Source organism: Alligator sinensis, unplaced genomic scaffold (genome assembly GCF_000455745.1).
Source record: "Alligator sinensis unplaced genomic scaffold, ASM45574v1 scaffold495_1, whole genome shotgun sequence".
In the NCBI taxonomy this organism is placed as follows: Eukaryota; Metazoa; Chordata; order Crocodylia; family Alligatoridae; genus Alligator; species Alligator sinensis.
In genome coordinates, this window is record NW_005842931.1 from 266591 (window position 1) to 287371 (window position 20781).

Genomic DNA, 20781 nt, shown 5'->3' on the forward strand with positions numbered 1-20781 from the left:
GTTGGTACTTAGCAGTCTCTTTCACATCGGCTTGGTTGTGGGACAGCAAACAGTAAAAATACCATCTTGCTTTTCCTCTCAGACTTGGTGTCAGAGATCTGTAGATCTGCTCCGGAACCTGAATTAGAACCTCTCAGTGTTTCCACAAGATACAAATGCCCTTTTTTTACCTTCCCTCTGCTTCCCCTTTCCAGTGAACGCAAGGGAGCTGTCTGAATCCCATGAGGCTGCTGCTGTCCCAGGCGGTTCTTGTTTCAGCCAAAGTAAAAGCGGCTAAGATAACTCAGCAAAGTAGGAAGAAAAAAAGAGGCAGGGGCGAAAGTGGGAAGAGGAAGAGTACGGCTATAAGGCCGGCAGTGATCACAGCTCCTTCAACTGAACTGCTGCTCAGAAAGGGGTTTAAAGCCCTTTGGTAGAAGCTATTGCTGATCAAATCCAAAACCCACAACATGCTCTTGAGGAAAAGCCTTCCTTTTTTTTTTTTTTTTCTTTTAAGCTAGTTACTTGCAAGTCTGGTAATTTAACAGAGCTATGAAATGACTGTGGTTTGAAATCCCCATGCTTGTGTGGCTGTGGGTGTGTGGATGCTGTTCTGGCCTGTTTGGCTTTGTTTCAGAATTGTAAAACTGCATGGTAGAGAGCAACCCAGATCCAGGGGTGTTGGGTCTAAGATCAGGCGTAACGCAAGGCATATGAATTCCCATGCCTTTTGGCCTGGGAGCTGCACATAGGATGACAACTTGGTAGAAAAAAAGGAGACATGGGAATTGCTAGATTTTTTGCTTTTGGATTTCACTTGGCTATTGGATGTGGACAGGGATGCAAGTTTGTGATTTGGATTAATCTGGACAAGAAACTAAAATGAGATACAGTAAACACACAAACACCACGCTGGAGGTGTAGTCATCGTGGCTGAAATCAGGGACCATGGTTTGACAAAATAAGCTCGAGTCACTTCATAAAACAAGGTCTGCTCAGAATTTGGCTGTTTATGCTGATACCTCACAGCACAATTACAAAGGCCTGGCTGTGGTACAGGTGGTGAAAGTTGCAGTAAGATTAGACTTTACCACAGCCACAGCCCCTGCTGAGAAGCAGGGCAGAAGCGCAAAGCTGCATCTAGTTTGCAGATTGGTGAGAAGAGATGTTATATACCAACGAGCATGTTTTTTCTCTGTGGGGATCATTCAGCTCCACTCATGAAAAGTCTCAGGAACAACACTTTCTGGTACCATACTGTCTGTTTGGCTTTACAAACTGCTGAGTGGGGTCATTAGGAGACAAGAGGATTGGGTCCCTCACAGATCTGCTGTTAGGAGCTTGCTTGGGGTTTATAAGCTTTTGCTTTCACGTGCACATGCACTTTTCTAGCCAAAATCCCCCTTCAAACCCCCTTTCAATGAAGTTGCTTATGCAAATCTGGTGTATGCAAATACACTTACCAAGAACTTCCCCAATTGGCGTGAGATCTATGCAACTCATCCCCAGAGCTCTCCTCAGCAAGACAGCTGGGCTCTTGGCATCAAGTCGGAGCCTTAGAGGGCTTTTACTTACAGCCTGAATGGTGTGAATGGATCATAGCCTGATATGTTGACTACCAGGTAAGAGCAAGATCTCTCTCAGCATCAGTTCTGTCCCAGCTGTGCTCTTCAGCTGCTGCTCCTAGGGTAGCTGTCTATAGAGCAAGGGGCCATAGGCTAAGGCCAGCCAGTGGATATGGCATTAATTGTGAGTACAATGCATGTCCAGGCCCGGGTGAGGAGGGTAGCTAAAGGATAGGTCCTCACAGAGGAATACATGTTCTTGTTATAAGGTCCATCTGCATGAGGTGGCTTGGCATTAAGAGTAAAGCTGTGCCCTTGTGGTCCTGTCCTTGACTTTCCTTCTCTCCTGATGGCTGGGCAGGGAGAATGCTCCTGGAGTGCTGAGTGAGCCTGCCATCTCTGACAGGAATGACTCTGAGGAGGTTGTCACCTACATCTCGGAGAGCATGACGGTGACCTCAGCCGATGAGGAGAAGCTGATGCTGCTCAACAAGAACACAGAGCTGCGGCGCATCAACAAGGAGGTGAGCAAAGCCTGGACTGGGGATTCCTCCCCACCCAGCATGTAGGTGGTTCCTCCACCCGAGGGGAAGGGGGTGGGGAAGGAATATTCCTGCCATCTCAGCCACTGCTGCCCAGAAGGATCAGCACTCAGGCCCTACTCTCCATCTTCCTGTCCTGCTCCTGCATAGCTGCAGGCCATCAGGAGGCAACTTCTCTTGTCCCTTAAGGTTCAAGCTCCCTTCAACTCATTGTGTAGCAAAGGGGCAGGGCATATGGCACAGGACCCACTGCTTACTCTCATCCCTTCCCAGCCAGGCTCAGAACAGTCCTGCCCCATAGTGCTGACTGCGCTGGGTTGCCGTGTCATCCCCTGCCATGCACAAACTTGATTGCATTGCATCTGTCCCTTCACTTGTGATCCAAGGAGCTGAGAGGCTAGTGCCTGGGGGATGGAGGAGCAGTTGTACACTGTACTTGAAGGAGGGAGGCCAAAGCAGCATTTGCAAAATCGCCACAGGAGAGAGTCAGTGTGGAAGGATGCTTTCTCTGATCAGGCTGTGGTCGTACCTGCCAGCTGGGTCACCGCCTGAGCTCAACCAGAGTTGCCTAGCATGACAACCACAGCTTCTCCTACCATACCGTTTGACGTGGTGGTAGCTAGTGCAACTTAGTCGCATACTAACAGACAAGAGTCTTTTGTGAAGAGCAGCCCACAAGATCGCTACAAGTGCACAACTGAGCCCTGAAAGCATAACACCTCTTGAGCAGATGTGACCATTGAAGTGCCACAGTCCTATAATCAATCACAATGAGTGGTTCCCTAGTTCTGGCCAGAGTAGGGTTTTAGGCATAGAGAACTCTGGGATGAGAACTCTGAGGCTGATTATCCCAGATCCTTCCCATCTCCCAAATTTCTTCTAGCAGAAGTTATACATTCCTATAACACTATAGTACAATGGATAGTGCGGGCTTGACCCCCAGCAACATATCCCTCCCTTGGGCTGGTCTGGAACAGAGAGCAGCCTCTCACAGGAGGCTGGAAGTACAGCCACTACACCCCTGGGCACCAGCCTCCCACCAGCCCCTCACTGGCTTGTCTCTTCTTTGCAGCTGATGAAGCTGAATCAAGAGTGGGACCAGATTTACCACACCACATCCCTGGGGCTGCAGCAGAAGATCAGGGCCCTGCAGCAGGAGGTGCTCACCCTCAAGCAGCAGACAGAGAAGCTCTCCATGAAGTTGGAGCATGAACAGGTGAAAAAATAGCCACCCAATACCTTCTAAGCATTGGGGGGGCGGCATCATGCAGGGATGAGCCTGAGGGCCAGGCCAGAGGTTTTGATAATAACCCAAGTTTACTTGTGGCTCTAATCTCAGAACCAATAGATCATACAGGAAAGATGAGCCTGGTTTAGCATCACCTCACAGCTAACTGGGCTGGAAGTATCACTTGTAAGGTCAGTTTTTCAGTTCTTTAGCAATATTCTCTCTGAGGATCCTCCCAGCTTCCCTGAAACACAGCATTGCTGCACCACTTCACACATGCACACACCACTGGAGGTAGAAATGAAGCACACCAAGTAGCAGGAGCAGCTTCCCCTCCCTTCCCCTCTAAACTAATCTGGTAGGTGACAACATGGATTAAGTTCATTTGTCTTTCACCTGTGGAAACCCCTGGTTCAAGTCTGCTGCAGTTCACAACTGAGGTGAATTCTGATGGGCTGGAAGGAGAAAGGATACTCACTGCCCAGATCATTTTCCAAAGCTCCTCTCCTCACTTCTAACACTGAATGGCTTTGGGGTGTATGGGGAAGCCACTCGAGAGAAAGAGCATGCTAGAATCATGGTGACAAATCATTTGCATATAAACTCCTGGCCTGTAGCTCTAAGAACACTTAAAAGGAAGTACCATTAGCCCCATTTCACAGATGAGGAAGCTGAGGTAGAGTTGATGCAACTTGCTTGGGGTCACACAGCAGGTTGGTAGCAGGGCCAGGGACAGGATTCAGGTCTCCTCAATCCCAGATCAATGCTTTGCCCACTATACGGTATATTTCCACCAGTTTAGCTCCTGGTAAACGACATGGCGAAACAACAGAAAGAATTGCAAGGCTTAGCACTTGCAGACATTACAGCTCACCCTTTAGAGCTGGGTCTCCATGATGTTTCTCAATAAGGCTCAATAACTGGAGAAAGCTTTCATTTTCTGGATCCTGTTCTATGGACAAGTTTATCATCCAGGCCCTGCGTGTTCCATTTGGATAGTAGATGCCACTTCTGATTGTCTGCCTGCCCGTTTCAGAACAAGAGGGAGTACTACGAACAAACCCTGATCCAGGAGCTCAAGAAGAACCAGCATTTACAGGAGTATGTAAGGCAGTTAGAAGGCAATCGACACCATAGCAGGGAGAAAAGGACCTCAGCTGTAAGTCTGTTACAAACCCTCCTCCCTCTTGCATTAGAATACAGGATCTTGGCTTGCATCCAAAGGCTATAGTGTTACAAACAGAGGGCTATGATTCATTGGGCTTCAAGAGCATAGCTTGAGAGCTGCTCAGAAAACAGACACCTCAGTTGTCACTCAGGGAGGGAGAGGAGCCCCATTATCTTCAGAACAGTTCCTGGGTTTTGGAAAGGCACCCATCCTGGTCATCAGCCTGCTGATTTGGGATGAAAGACAGTATCAGCAGCTTAGTGCAGATGCAGACATGGGTTTTAGAACGTCCTGGGCCGTGCAAGCCTAGGGAGCTGGCTACCATGGTCAGGTATCAGCACCAAGTAAAACATATTCCTCAAAGGCCACTGCTGCAGTTCAGGATACACATGTTAAATGTGGATCTGGAGCAGGTTTTTTAAATTTGGGTGTCCATCTTGGATGCCAACAGATCCTTCTACACCAGGAATTGTTCTGGAAGAGTTATTTAGGCAGAGCCATTCCAGAATAGCCATGAGTACCCATATACTCTGGAAGCAGTGTGTACAGGAGAGTTATTTGGGAATCACTAGGATGCTTTAGATCAGCAGTTCTTAACACGTGGGTCACAAGAGCATATGAAAGGGTTGTGAACAAACTTTAAAAATGGATTCTCCATTAAAGGATAAAACAAGTGGGAAACCGTGGCTTTTTACTTGCAGGCTGGCAAGAGTTCCAGCCTGCAAAGGGCTGCTTGTGCCCCTACCAGTGCCCCACACACTGTGGGGCTGGGGGCAGTGGGTTGGGAGCAAGGGGCACTGGGTCAGGACTGGTCAATGTTTACAAATGGGTCCTGGTGCAAAAAAAAGGTTGAAAATCACTACTTTAGATTACATCTCACCTTAATCCTCATTCATCTTTAAGTGGACAAGCCATTAGAAGGGTATGGGACCTCCTCTGAGCGGGGTTAGACAGCACACAAAGAACTCACCACCTGCGGCATGGGGGCTAGAACAGAACAGCAGAACAACTGCTGTCTCAGTGAAAACCAAATTGTAGTCTTAGATCATGTGACCTTACCAGCCAGTCAGCACTCTCAGTCCTCTTTCCATTGCACTTCCCAAGGTCTTCCTGGTTGATGTTGACTTTGAAGAATGACACAGCTTGGTTTTAACTGTACTCTTTGGGCTGTCCAATAAGCACTCAACTGTGCTTTGTTCTTAATAGGAACCTATACTGGAGCCTTGATCCAGCTTAAATCAGTCCCACGCTCCAGCAGCCAGTTGCACAGTGCTAGAGAATCATTTCAGTGCAACCATGCTGAAAGCACAGGTTTCAAAACAGGGTGACAGTCACAATAACCACCACACTGTTACCTGTATTACAGCAACATCTAAATGCCCCAGGATGATGTAGGGTTCTTGTTGTGTAGCAAGCACCTCTGCTCTTAGGATCTTACAGCTGAAGCAGACTAGATAAATAAAGGGTGGTAGGAAGAACAGCTAATACCCAGACAGGAAGATGCTTGATTGAGGTCATATAGTGGGCTGGCTCAGAGGCAGGAACAACCCATATTTCTTAAGTGTCCGGTGCTTAATCACTGGACCATGCTGTCACATCAAGACAAAAGTCCTAGAACTGTTGTCCCTCCCATCTTGTTGCTATCAGCCACTCAGACTGGTCTTGAGTGGCTTGAGCACCCTCCTCACAGTAATCATGACTCAAAATTACCCAAAATAAATTGGTGCAGAAAATACCCAATTTTACTGGAATGAGACAGCCAGGATATCTGCTGTAGTCTCTTCAGTGGCAGAGTACTCCCTTGAGAGCAGGTTGGGTACCATGACTCCTTAGTTTTACCTTTACACTTTTCCTATCTGGTGCCTCAGGCATGGTCCGGTCTCCCATCACAAGTCCCATGCCAACAATACAGGCATGACTCAGGATTTCTATCAACTAATACATCGTACAGGCACTCAGAACTGGCCTGTCCTGCTGAGTTCCAGCAGGTTGTGAGCTGGTTCCTGCAGTGTTGCCTGGGAGACGCTGTGGAACAGGTACAGTGGCCGGTGGGACCATTCCTCTACCCAAAAAGGTCCAGGTTACAAACAACAGGTTCAACAGCAGATATTTCCCCACACAGAATCCCTAACTCTGGCTGGTGGCAGCATAATGGGACTGTTACTTTGACATGGAACTGCAGCTAGCAGTGTACACAGTATCAGGGAAAGGAAAGAGCAACCCATGGGCCCAATGTTAAATTGACCAGCTTTTCTAAGATACTAGTCATTTTTGAGTAGGGGTAATGCTGCTGGAGGATGCCAAGAGCTGACCTTCAAGAATTGCTTTCCTTAGGGTGCAGAGGTGTTTTCATCCATGCCCTGGGAGGAATTCCCAGATTTCCAGTTCCCACTTCAGAAGAATGCGAAGGAGAATTCTCCAAGGAAACACGAAGCAGCTGGTCCAAAAGTGCAAGGCAGTGACAGCTGCAAGCCCAGGAAGTGCCAGCACTTCCCACATTTTAATAGCAGCTCAGACCCTGAAAAAGAGGTGACAGACCTGAAGGACCAGCTGGAAGCCCTGAAGTGCCAGGTAACTCGGTACAGGTCCCCTGAGATGCAGGTGCTCCAGGGAAAAGTGACTGGGGTGCGGGGAGAGGAAAGAAGAAGCATGCCTAGATATTTGCTGTGGCTGACACCTGAGGAACAAAGGGTCTGGCTAATGTCCATTTGCCCTGCACTCCATGCCTCTTCAGTGCCCCACAGGAAGAGCTGAGTGGTGATCCATATGCCACCAGCCCAGGGCAGCCCTGCAGTATTCCTCTAACACTGTATCATTATACATGGAGCTGCCAGGGGGAAAAGGGGGCCCTGACCCTGCATGAGAATTGCTTTGCAGCATTCCTTATCAGGCAAGGGCAGGCAGACTTCTGATAGACACCTCTTCCTGCTTTCACAGACAGAAATTTATGAGGCAGATTACAGGACAGAACACAAAGACCGGGAGCGAATCAAGGCAGAGAACGAGAAGCTGCGGAAGAAGGAGGAGGAGATGAGGCAGCAGATGGCACTTCTGCAGGAGCAGGTGGGTCCCTCCCTAGATGGCCTCCCTGCCAATGCCATCAACCTGCAGAAGAATGGAACAGCTGAACAAGATGTACACGTGTCTCCCAATCAGTGCAGAACAGTAGGGCTGTGCAGAATGGCACCATTCCGTTTCGCCTTGAATTTCGAGGTTTTGATGCAACAGCGTTCTGTTTTGAATTTATTTTGATTCAAAACAGCTGTTCCGTTTTGCTTCGTCAAAACAGTGAGGCTGTTTCGACATTTCGCCAGCCCAGCTGGGGCCAGGGAGCCAGCCCAGCTGGGCTAACTCCCCGCGCCTGGCCCAATCTAACACTGGGGGATGGGAAGTCAGCCCAGCTGGACTGACTTCCCACCCCCAGCGCTACGGTCGAAACGTTTGACTAGCCTTGTTTTGTTTGAGGCTGTATCGATGCCCTTTGTTTCGTTTTGATTTTGCTGTTTCAACCTCAAAATGAGTTGAAACTGCGTCAAAATGAAATGGCCGGCAAAATGTTGCACAGCCCTACAGAACAGATGTAGGGAGAGCAGGTTTGCCTTGCTAGATCAGAACAACCCAAGATAGTTTTGCTTCCTGCTTTTGGCACTGACCAATTCCCAATGCTTCAGAAAAAGAGGGAAAGACCTGCCTAAGTGCTCTGTACAAGTTACATAGCACATGAACTGAGGGGGGCATGTAGGGGAGTCCTTTCTGGATCCTTTGTGAAGTGTCCCAACTATGACACTGGATTCTTCATAGGATTGGGGTTTGCAGAATTACAGCCATTAGCAGATCCTGCATTTAAAATGTGGTTATAGCAAAGAAGTAGTTCAGCAAGAGCAGCTCGCTACTCTGACCTGCTTCAACAGCCAACTCCTGGACATTATGGCAATAGGCTCTTTAGAAGAATTGAGAAATTAGATCCAATTTTAATGACAAAAGATTTTGCTACAGGCTCTGCAGAGCCAGCACAGCTGCAGAAGAGTAGGCTAGGCTACAGCCTGACCCCCACACCTCAGCAGCATGTTTAAGGAAGATCAATGGCACATTCTGCCTTCAGTTTACAGCAGTGAGCACAAACAACAGGTGCAGGGAAGAACAGTGCCCGACTTCCCAGTCTCAGGAGAAGGTCATTGAACTGACAATTCAAAAAAATCCCGCTCTTGTGATCCCAGTCAAACACAGCTGGCCAGCGTCCAGCAGCCACAAGCTATTTAAAGCTTTTTGAAAGCAATGCAAGAAACTCATTCCAGCCAGTCATGCCCAGCATGTGCAAGCTCCCTGATCTCCAGGCATACCAAGTTCATTTCCACCCCTGCAATAGGTTCCTGGTCTCCAAGTAGATGGCACAAGGCTCCCTACCCTCAACATCCCAGAACACTTGCTCTGCAAAGCCTGAGGATTAACACTAGTCATGTATTGGGCTCAAAGACTTAGCCTCTTTCCATCCTGTGGTCCTATTTATAAAGGCAGCTAATTGCCAGGCTGAGGACTAGATAGGTGAACAGCTGAAACTTTTTCTCCTGCTCTTCTATAGAAAGCTCTGGCCTTATAGGCAAGAGGAAATCAGGGCAGGAGATGGGAATGAGTCTCTTCTCAGATGGGCCTGGATAGGGTTGGGCCATGTTCAAAGCTGGCTTAATGTCTCAGTTGCACAGACCTGCCTTGAGATCCCTGCATCAGTTCTCTCTCTCTTTTTTTTTTTTTTTTTAAATTTGCTTCCCCATAGCTCAAGATTTTTGAGGACGACTTCAGGAAGGAAAGATCAGATAAGCAGCTGCTTCAGCGCCTCTTAAAGAGCAAGTCTCACCCCAAAGAGCCCATCCTGGTTCATCGCTGCAACAGCCACGAGAAGCCACCAGCACCCATTTCCTCCGCGCACAGCATTTCTTCCCCCACACCCAAGCGAGGCACCTGCAACAAGCACTGTGAGAAGCATGGCCCCAAGACAGGGGAGCAGACCAAGCATCACCAGCCCCCAGATGCTCAAGCACAGGCCCCCCCTTTCAGCAGAGACTACTAGGAAGGAAAGACACAGAAACAGCAGAGACAGAACTCCAAGGCAGTCCCTTCTAAGCTCCTACATCATCTTCTGCCATCACTTCCAGCTGGGTCCATGTTTCTACTGCAACTAGGAACTGGTTGTAGTGCTGTTCTTCTGCACCAGGCAGGCAAATAACCACAGATGCTTTTAGCCGTCACCACTGGTTACAGCTCAGACCAAATCAGGGCTTGAGGACTGATCCAGTTCTGACGCAGAAGCCCAGATGAACCGCCTTGCTTCCTCTCCTGCCTTTTGTCCACACCACTGAAATAACAATGGAGTGTTTGTGCACAGGCCTTGATGGAACCCAGCTCCAAAGGCAGTTCACGCTCCTTTGCTCCTAGAGCACCACCAGCTTCAGGCTAACCTCCAACATACTCTAGGGAGATGAAGCTTGAAGAAGCACATTGTCCCACGCATCAAGAAGGGCACTGAGAAAAAGGAGGCCTCAAGGTAAAATTAGGTGATGCTTCTGTTTGCATCTGAAAAAGGGCTTATTGCTCCTATTGCTGTAAAAGGACTCCAGGCTCCTTTGCTATATTTTGTCCTTAATTAACAGTGTCTTCCAGTGCCTCATTAAGTCTTGGATGACTTCAGCTCTGCTATAGCAGCGCTCACTTGGCACCAGAAACTCAGCCAGAGAAAATCAGGGACAACTCGTTTTTATTTATTTTAACCTTTTTCCCCAGATTTTATTACTGTGAAGCTTTGCACAATCTATTAAAAGTACATACAAATATCTTAGTTTTTAAGCGCCTGTCAGACAGGCAGCAGTATGTTCTTTTCTTCATTAGAAACCAAATGACAGCTGACCCAATAGCTCTGGAGATAAAGTAAAGGTTTCCGTCTTCAAGGGGGCGGGGAAGGTACAATGTCTGGCCTGCAAGAGAGGAAACTTTCTTATATTTCTCCATCTATGCCCCAAGAATGGGGTGAGGAGCTCACTCTCATGGCCTCAGGAGCAGTTCCATTAGTTGGTTGTAGCAACACCAGCCAATTTGTAATGTAGACTGCTGTCCGTTAGGAACTGGGCTGAATGTAACTGGTCACAGGTTGGACCCTCGCTGCATTCAGACAGTGACCTAGAGCTGAAAGCCCCGAAATCCAAGCAAGAGCTTTCAAAACCAACGTCCTCAATAGGCAACTGTTAACAACAAAACTGTGTTGTTTCGAAAGGCAACCTAGGGGTGGGCTGGATACCCACTTTGTTAAGCATCTGTGGGAGGATTTTGTGTTACTTTTATCTGATGCATGATACACACATGAGCTTGTGTGGTTAGCCAACGCTTCTGCAGGCACCAGTGCTCAGACACCAAAGTTTGTGTGGTATAAATACCTAGAGCACATATAACCAGCTCAGAAATACCAGCATACTAAGGTTACAGCCACCTCAGAAATCCAGCCTCATGCATCACAGAGTCACTCTTCCATGAAGAGCATCTACATACAGAGTTATGAATCCCTAGGTTTGGCAGGTTAGTAACTGGCTCATGAAACTCTGAACACCTACTCATAGGAGAAATGGGAAGAGTCTTACAACCAAAGTCTGCCTTTAAACTCAAGTAAAGTCTCCAAATAAGGACATTTTACTGCCTTCCATACCAAGGGGAAATACCGAACCCCCAGTCAGCAATACTATCCCACAAAGGTCTACAACAAACCAAAAAGAAAAAGACTCACTGTTAGAACACTCTCCTTAAAACACTGTCTCATGCTCCACAAGTTTATGCCCAGAGACTACACCAGGGGATCTCAAAGCAGAGGTTCTTCCAGGCAAAATGTTTCACAAACATTAAAGCTCACAACGCTGCTGGAAGGTAAGAGCTTTCCCAGACAACAGATGTGGTAAAAGAGGTGATGTGATTGGTATGTCGTCACACAGCAAGACAGTATCACTGGGAAATGGAATCCCAGACTGACCCCAAGGCCTATAGCACATGTTTATGATGGTACTCTACCAAACAGTTCCTACCAGCATCCCCATTCAGACCGCATACCGTTGCTGTGGAAAGGATGATGCTTAGTTATATGAAGAAGTTACGTTAGAAGACTTGAGAGCCCACAGTTGAACATGCATCGATTTGTAGATTCAAAAATATAAAGCAGGGGTGTCAAAGATAGGACCCCATCATCGAGCCCCTGGTGCTGGCCCTGGGTCTTCTAACGTACCTGCCTCATATAACTAAGCATTATCCTTTCCACAGCAATGATGTGGGGTCTGGATGGGGATGTTGGTAGGACCTGCAAGTCACATATGGCATCCCATCTGGACATTAGTTGTATGTGGCACCTATTCCAGGACCCATGCTGCATCCACACGGAGCCAGTTTGAGAGGTGGGGCAGAAGTTTTCAAGCAAGGGTACCAAAAAGCCTTATAACCAAGAACTCTTAAAGTCACAAACCATGTAGAGCATGGAACTCCAGGAAAGACCAAGGACTGGATCAACTTCAGTGGGATTTCAGTGATTTTCAAATGTAATTCTAACCATCAACCAAGCTCTGATCCACCCAATACCTAGCCCATGAATCCAGTGGTGATCAACAAGAGCATTGTGGCTTTTAAATAAAAGATGTACAGGGAAACAATCAGCTCAGAGAGAACAGCAGCCTATAGCAAGTGTTGCTGCAGGGGACACTGCTGGTAGCCATGAATCCAACAAACACAGCAAGTCGCATGCAAATCTTCCATGCTGAACTGCTGACACACCAGCATATATCCACCAATATTAATCCTCCTCTACTAGCCTAGGATCTCTCTCAATTGCTTCTGAGGCAGGAGCTTTTCCTTCATATTGCCATTATTTTTGACTTATAGACAAACCTTGAAGTTAGACATGTAGCAGCACTAACATACCATCTAAATACAGAATAATGGGTGTACTGTATATTGGTTGTGCCAAAGATTTGCCCTTTCATTGGAGTAAGGCTGGTTAAAATGAACCCTGATTAATGCTTCCTGTACTGTTTACCTGTGATCTCATATGATGCCTGACAGTCTGTGTAGACCGTGAGTTAAATTGTGTTTAGCATCAGGTCAGTTAGAATGACTCCTGACAGTCACGGGCCTCACACTATACTGAAAACAAGGCCAGAGTGGACAGGGTTAATGATTTGAGTTTTTCTGTAGGCAAACACAATTACAGGATTTCAGTCCTCAAAAACCTTTTATATAAAGCAGCTTGAATTTCCCCCCACCTATAGATACACCAGAAGTCACTGCAATGTTCAGCAACAAGATGCCTCCAGTTATTGATTTAGGCCCAAGAGTTGCTGGCACAAGTATGAATAAGATTCAGTACTAGGACAAGCAGCCACGATTGCTCAGAAGCAAGTGTCCTGGGTAAGACCTTGATAGAATTAATTTGTAAGCACTCCATTTTCCAATGTGCCAATCAAATAGATGCTAGTCTTTTGGGGAGTAAGGGAACAGTGCACACAGATTTGCTAATTTCACACTCCAATCAGTAGAGGAAAGGGAGTGGAGATGCCCAAGAAACTTTTCAGTAGGCCTTTGAAAAGGGTGGTTGTATTAGGAAACACGAACCCTGTACTTCCAAGTTGTTTTTTTAATATGTTGTGCCTTAAATCTGAAAGAAGGCAGAGGAATTCAAGCAAGCAGGTTAGATTTCTAAGTGAAATGCTAGCAGAAAAGCATTTCAACTGTGCATGCCACAATTCAAGAACCGTGTCCAGGCCTCAGCTGCTTAGTATGTACTGCCCAAAGCTCCTTGCCATACAGAAGATAAGGGACTGCAACTTTATAAAAGGACTTCAAATGCCAGTAGGCTGCAGTTATGAACATAAGGACAGTTGACCTCAATATTCCTCAAGGAAGCAAAGATCCATTTTAATAAATCAACCTTTAAAAAGGGGAAGAGTTCTCATTTTGAGACCAACAGTAGTCTCTTTCCTCCATGCTGCAGCTTCATTCAAACAGCAGGAAGGAAGGAAATGGTTACAGAACTCCCCCGGGAGCAAAGGGCAACAGAGCAGACTGGCACTGGGTGGCCATTACAACCTGTCTTCATAAATTTACAGATGCAGTACGTGAGCTAGCAACACACCCCACAACCTCTGCCCTGGCAGAACTGAAAATATTATGGGTAGATTGCATTGAAGCAGAAAAATTACTTGGAAAGGAGAAGAGACAGTGATGGGAACTTAGCCAGCAATGTATGCTGGGGATGTAAAGTGAAGATTAAGAGTGTTTTCTTTTGGCCACTGTTGGAATGGTGAAGACAAGTAGTGTGGCATTCACCTTGACACTTGTTCCTTGCAGATACAAACATTATGGTACATCACAGTAACATTAATCCTATGTGTCTTTGGGAGACAAAAGAACACAACAGGACCCCATTAAAATTTAGTTCTTGCAACATGAAGTTACATTTACCTCTTGCCCCTAAAACTTAAGCTCCATCGACAGAAGATCTAGAGATATGGCCGTAATAAGTAATTAAAAGCTAGAATTCTCCAAACCAGCCAAAAATAGGACTTGCTTTACATCCCATCCCCTGCTGCTTGATGATGAATATCAACAGGACATCTCTCAGGGCAGGAGGAACAACCCTATTAGCACTGGTCTGTGAAACACTGCTGGTGCTATAGCAGATCCTGTGGTGGAATGTTGATCTCACATGCCAAGGCTTCTTTGATGCCAAAACTAAACACTGCCCTCTGCTGGCAATGCTCCTCTGCAGCTTTTAAATCAATCTGCTATTTCAAATACATACCAAGCAACAAACTGATAGCAAGGAGCACAATTCAGTTACGAGCTTGTCTTTGAAAGCAGCCAAAACAATGCTCCATTCAGAACAGTGAAGAAAAACAGTTTAAATCTTTCATTGCAATTCTGTGCACCAAGTTAAACAGCTGGTAAAATGACACAAGAGCTGTTCTAGCAGACTCGTCACATGGGGAGGGATACTCGTCTCACACTGGAGGGTGCCAAGGACCTGCTTGAAAGTACCCAAAGCAGGTAAGCACCTAAGATACTAGGTGCAGCTGTAACACACATAATAGTTACAGTGGCCCAGCTAACATGCTTTATTAACCCATCTGAAATTGGGGAAGTTTAGACCATGAAGGGACATAATGAAAGAGTGAACTTCAAGCTACTACACCAACGTGCTCCACAGAAGACATCACGCAACAATTTCCGTGGTAAGTAATATTCTCAGCATTATTCTGCGTTGCATCTTAGCCACTGAAATTTTACTTCAAGGAAATTACTAGCAGCTTGCAAACCGCTCCAAGTTGTTTCCCCTTCTCTCAACACATGGTAAAAATAAATTCATTTTTGAATCCTGCAACAGTAATGTACATCTTCCTACTTCTATCCCTCATTTAATCATCTAGCATCTTATAGGTACAGCATTCAAACCTGCTCCAAACTGCAACTGTCGTAGGATGGTGAAATTAAAACCAAAATTGCAAAAACAGGAGTGGATGCTCATAATGTGGAGGGACAGGACATTTTCTGCTTTCCCCAGCAGTATCTGAGGTTTGAGAAAGCATGGCTAATAAGAGCAAGAGTGCCAAGAATCGTTCCCGGTAATTGCCTGGATGCTTCTATAATTGAAGTCCCCTAGATTCAAGCAGCACATTGGAGAATTGCACTTGGGGATTTAAAAAACAAAACAACAAAAAAACCCCCTCAAGATTTCTATGGACTGAAATTCAGAACAGGAGCTGCAATGGACAGGGATTACTTGAGGGGAGCTTTTGTTGTTTCACACCCCCCTTGTTCCTGTATGGGATTGATTTGAGTTGGTAGCAGAGGCTGGCCATACTGGTATATCCCATGCCATAATGTGCACCATACTCATCACCTCGGGAGCACTAGAATTCTCATCAGCATGTATAATCCACTCAAAAAACCTTCCATGTGATGAAATGTCTGCATTTTTAGTGTACCTGGGTAACAGGAAATTTCACTCCTGCTGGAATGCTGACTCCACAACTATAGGTTTTAAAATAGCCCTGACAGCAAAGGATATAATATGTGCCCTGTGAACAGGCTTCATGAGGCACATATGCATAATGTTCAATAATGCATAAATTTAGAACTGCTGGACAATTCTGGGGGTATTGTGTTGGGCTAAGTAAAGACAAGCACTTCACATTTCAGACCCTGTGAAAAATTTGCTTTTTACTAGTTTGTCTTGGAAGTAAAGTGATAGGTTGAGGGAAACATTAGAGGAGAACAAACCAGAAGTGCTGGACTTTTCAGACTTGGCAACATCTCACTCTGCAAACACCAACCCCATCCAGTTCATCACCTTAGAGAGTTCCCTTAACAACAGTGCTTTTCATTTTTCCCATGTTTAATGGAGAAGCAAGACAAGTCCAGTAAAAATAAATTAGACAGTAATGTAGAGTCACAATGGTGTGCAATACTGTCAGACTGGCTTTTTGCAAACACAGCTAACTTAGCTCATGCACACATGATCCAGTCAATGGGACAGACAACGTTTCCGCTTTCCCTCTGCAGCACCTCATATGGATGGAGACCTGGAGCGCAAGGACCATTAAGAGGAAGCAGTGCTTTCTGCTCTTTGTCTTTAAGAAGGATGATCTTTTCCCCACATTGTGGCAAGTTTCAATCACAGCAAAAACATTAAAATGACTGAAAATGGCTTTATGGCTAAAATGCCCTTTGATCAAATGAATTCTGACACAATAAAAAAATCCCTCTCAAATGAGGATCTGGAAGTGTCTGATTAAAAAAAAAAAGAAGAAAAAAAAAGACCCAAAGCATTAAGAAAAGAGAAATGCAGCTCCTAAAGCTCTTTGCCTATCCCAATGGCAAAGCTGCCTCAGAATGCAGAACAAGAAAACCACCTCCAGAGCTCTGGGAACCGAAATCCCTGGTAGCAAAAATTTATTTTCATGACTGAAGACAAGGAGAAATTTATAAATGTATTCTAGCAACTTGCTGATAAAATAGTAAGTATTCCATCCTTGTGATTTATGTGGCAATCTGGAATACAGCAAAACACCAAAAGGCTTCATTGTGTGTGACTATGGCAACCAGCCTTATCAGACCACGTGCACATCACCTGCCCTTACATCTTCCCAATCCCTAATATGCCAGGAAGTCTCTTTTGAAGGTCCGCAGTATATCCAGACGTCATCTGAGTGACTAGTGTCCAACGTTAAAAGGAGAAAAAAAACGAAGATTGCAGTGGTAAGCAGCACACTCATTTCAAAGCCCACAAAGACACCCACATTGTTAGATTCTCCTAGAAAATGTAGTTCCAACTTTTTCCCCACAAGGATCATACGACTGGCCAACGCTCAACGCATAAGCAGACTGTGCTTTGGTCCATCCACTCTCTCCAGCTTTTCAAAGTGCTTTCTGGCATTGCGGATGTTGATCAGTGTAGCTGCAGAAGCTGGCAAGGAGAAGAGGAAGAGAGGGGTTGGGGGAGAACAAAACCAGAAGGTATGTAAGTATGGAGAGGATCGTAAGTTAAGAGCTGCCTGGAAAGGTCAACAAGGAAGTCTCCCTGCTGTAGTTCTGGCTCACAGCAGCAGGATGGAGGCTACAACATTCTGAGTGGCTTGGTTCACAATTTCACTAATGCTTTGTATCTCTGGATTTCACGCTGTGAAACATGGCAACAGAGAAGGGACTATCCTACAGGCTTCACCATGCCACAGTGAGCGACAGATTCTTTACTGATCAGATTTTTTGGAAGGTGACTTATAGAATAGAATTTCTCTGCCTAAAGAGCATTACCTGTAGGAAAATGTATCGATACTCTTGAAAGTGATCTGCCCTCGATTAGCTCTTTTCTCGATATGTGGAAGCAATAAGTAGATCTGGGCTCGCTGATCAAAGAGTAACTGACAGAGTCGGAGGCAGCTGCAGTGAGGCAAGGGTTTGCTAATGGGTTGGAATTATGGAAGGAAGTTGCTTTAGCTTCTCAACTCCCCATCTGTTAGTTCCTAAAGCACAGCAATACTGCAACGGCCAGCAAGTCCACAGCGTGGTTGGATTAACTGATGGGAATGATCAAATACAATAAGGAAAGTATTTGCTGTTCTTTAGGGAATTGTTGCACTGGAACCATGCTCCAGCAGGTTGTGCTGCACACCCCACCCCACCCCACACGTTTTAGTTAAAGTTGTCAAGCTGCATAACAGACATAGATAGCCTAATGCAAATCTTTAGCAATAAAACACAAGAATGTGTTATTGAATATCTAAGAGCCAGCACACCAGGCTAGACATTTTTTGAAAAATGGAGATGCATCCATAATTGCTTCTGTGTATAAGGCCCAACTCATACACAAAGTGTACACGTTTAAGTTGAGTCACTCCACACAAGTCTCCACAGCTGCCACATGATATAGCAAGAGTATTTACTCTGTGCTGCTTTAGTGAAACAGACTTCTTAATGGGCACTGACCAATTTAAACTCCCATATTCACTGTATTAATTATTGTTCTGGATGACAGCACTGAAGAACCCGATCTGTGGTTCTCAACCAGGATGCCACAGCACCCTGAGCTGCCTTGAGATCCTTTCAAGGGTGTCACACTATTAAGTGTGCAAACATGATTCCCAAGATAAACCCAGAGATTTCAAATAGGAATCTATAGTTTTTAAACCATTCTTCCTTGCTGTAGTTCTTCGCAATGGAAAAAATGGCTCCGTTGCTTTTCCATAGGCAAAAAACAAGTGGAAACTAAGAGCTGGCATTTTCCAAGGGGCATCTTCAGTCTAACACTGGGTGCCCCAAGTCTAAAAAGATCAAAAACTACTGAACTTCATAGTCAAAGCTTGATGCCTTTTTGCACTTTTAACCATGCCTGCAACCAATGAGAGCATGGTTAACACACAGAACCAGCCTAACCACCATAAAGTATAGATGGGAGCTATTTTAAGACACCCAATTCAAATGAGCTAATCAGCTTTAGTTCTTTGGAAAAACAACCCCAAAAATGTGTACAGTCTCAAACTTACGTATGGAAGGATCTGACATGACCACCATCACGTATGTATTCGATGTAAAGATATCAATGAAAGCAGCAAAGTTAGAGTTCCTGACCTCCATGCTCTGGAAAGAAGCAGCCAGCTTACTAATAGGAGGAAAGAAAAGCAAAGTTAACTTCTACTGAAAGAACATTTTTTCCAAAAGTAAGCTCTTCATTTGCACAGCATCTCATTTCTAAGGACGTTTTTTCAGATCACAGTTTGAAGTCAAAAAACTTTGTTTGCACAATAACAATTCAGTCACTAGGCTTTGATAAATTCCAGATGCATGGCTGTAGTTCTCACTTTACAGCTACAAAACATGAAAATGTATTAGATCCTTTTTATTCAGTGCTGAATAACTACAGCTTTCTTTGCAGGTGGAACCCAATAAGAAAACTCCACATACTGCACATTCAATTTGTTCAAGTTTGCTACACTTAAGTCAGCGTCATTTACCCAGTGCATGCCATCAGGAATAATTCTGGGGATAGAACATAGGACAGGAGGAAACCAAAAACTATGGAGGCAGCCTAAGCCACATAGTCACATGTCTGTTCCCACCACCATATTCCAAACCTCTGGAATCTTGGGGTGGGGGACACAGATGGAGACATTTTGAAAAAAAAAACAAAAAACTTTTCAAATCTTATAGTGCATCTTAAGCATTAACTTCCAAATTGTGACTGCTACTACATTTGCTTTAGCAAGTGCTTCCTCTCAAATCAAATTTTTGGCTCTTATAGTCAAGTTCTTTTAAGTTTACAGTGCCACAAAGTGTTCTCACCACCTGTCATTAGGTCACCAGCTCAGTCCAGTAACTGCTCTGCAGAGCTCAGGGAAAAAAATACTGGAAAAGAGTAACGGCCATTTCAAAACATGCCACTTTCAATGATTGCCACAAGGAAGTTATGAAAGGCAGGGGAAACGGAGTCATTATTAAACACGATACACTGCAGACACCACTTTAGATAAGACATCTTCTCCGGAGGCCAACTATTCACAGCATTATTCCTCGTATCAAGCCTGAATTGCACTACAGAAGACTTTAAGTACCAAGTGTGCCTGGCTGGGCACAGAGTGGCCATTTATCTCTAATCAGAGCTGCAGTAAATCAGTACAAAATGGGTGCTCTGAAATGGACCTGGAACCCCAGGAGGACCTTCCAAGAGGGGTGGATTTAGACTGACCAGCATAGTGATGCCTGAATTGCCTGCACATGCAAACTGGAAGATCAAAAACAAATATATTCAAATGGGACTACTCTAATGACATGAATATAAGTGAGTGTGGTGAAGTGAAGATATGGAACACATGCTCATTTGCCGACTCCTCAGTGAGACTTGTATGAAGGAAGACCTTGCTACAGCAATGGAAAGAGCCATCAGTTGTGTAAGATTCTGGAAAAACATCTAGTTTATGACAAGGACACAAGAAGAAGCAGAAGCAGCACAAAGTGGGGATTCCAACTCCCACTCACATGCTGAAAACTACATGTGCTTTTTAATGATGCTAAAAACCTGATAATCCATCTCACCTGCAGCTCAGTTTGAACTGTTTGATAATGTTGCTAATTTTCTCAAATCTGTGGATATCACGCTGCTCTTTGCACTGATAGTGGGAAATGACCTTGTGGGGGGGAAAAGAAAAAGGAAAATCAATAGCAATTCAATGAAAGCAGAGGTTTCCACCCATATTTCCAATAGATAGTCCTGTGGATCTCCTCTCCTTCACCCTGCCATTTTCCAAAAGTCAGACCACCCCCATACTTGAAGCTACACTGTGGCCACTTCAAGTGACTGTTCTAAGACGCTTCATTCCTATTTAAGGTCTGCTGCACCAATTTTCTGGAAGCATTTTTGGTCCAAGGAATGATAAATTTTCAGGGAGGAAAATTAAGTTCTGCCTTAGGCCTGGGTAGGGAACACTCATTATGTGGCCATAGCTACACTTGATTCTGCCCTAGATCAGGGCAGTCCAACTGGTGGCCTGTGGGCTGCACGTGTCATGCAAGCAATTAACTTACAGCCACCTGGCTATGTGCCTTTATCACTTTGGAGGAAGGGGATGACCCATTTGCCAGCAATAGAGCAAGGGGTGGGGGCACTTATGTGCACAGTGCAGTGGGAGGAGGTCAGGAAACGCCCTGGTGCACATAGCGTGCAGCCTACAGGGGTTGTGGCCACCTCCAGTGCCAGTGGTAGGGCATGTGGCCGCCAGTCACTTAAAA

General features: G+C 45.5%; 2 protein-coding genes across 6 annotated transcripts in view; one reads left to right on the plus strand and one right to left on the minus strand.

The window, feature by feature from the left end:
• The first annotated feature begins 301 nt into the window (after positions 1 to 301).
• LOC102381190 (TNFAIP3-interacting protein 3-like) overlaps positions 302 to 20781 on the plus strand; it is a 28001-nt gene continuing 7521 nt past the window's right edge. For 2 of the 5 annotated variants that reach the window (XR_003091916.1, XR_003091915.1), the window contains exons 1-7: positions 312 to 1601; positions 1906 to 2068; positions 3159 to 3302; positions 4351 to 4473; positions 6817 to 7053; positions 7420 to 7545; positions 9254 to 14732. Coding sequence is in view for 2 of the 5 variants with exons in the window: in XM_006036215.3 (XP_006036277.1) it covers positions 1588 to 1601; positions 1906 to 2068; positions 3159 to 3302; positions 4351 to 4473; positions 6817 to 7053; positions 7420 to 7545; positions 9254 to 9547 (1101 nt within the window). In the remaining 3 variants the exon portion in view is untranslated. Of the gene's footprint in view, positions 1602 to 1905; positions 2069 to 3158; positions 3303 to 4350; positions 4474 to 6816; positions 7054 to 7419; positions 7546 to 9253; positions 16297 to 20781 lie in introns of those variants that run through there. The other 3 variants (XM_025192465.1, XR_003091917.1, XM_006036215.3) reach the window with 3 other exon arrangements.
• Positions 16436 to 20781, minus strand: part of LOC102380773 (ras-related GTP-binding protein A) — a 19674-nt gene continuing 15328 nt past the window's right edge. The window contains exons 8-10 of the mRNA XM_006036213.3: positions 20089 to 20180; positions 18543 to 18658; positions 16436 to 16966 (exon numbers count right to left, since the gene is read on the minus strand). Of these exons, the coding sequence (XP_006036275.1) occupies positions 16869 to 16966; positions 18543 to 18658; positions 20089 to 20180 (306 nt within the window). The 3' untranslated portion in view covers positions 16436 to 16868. The remainder of the gene's footprint in view (positions 16967 to 18542; positions 18659 to 20088; positions 20181 to 20781) is intronic.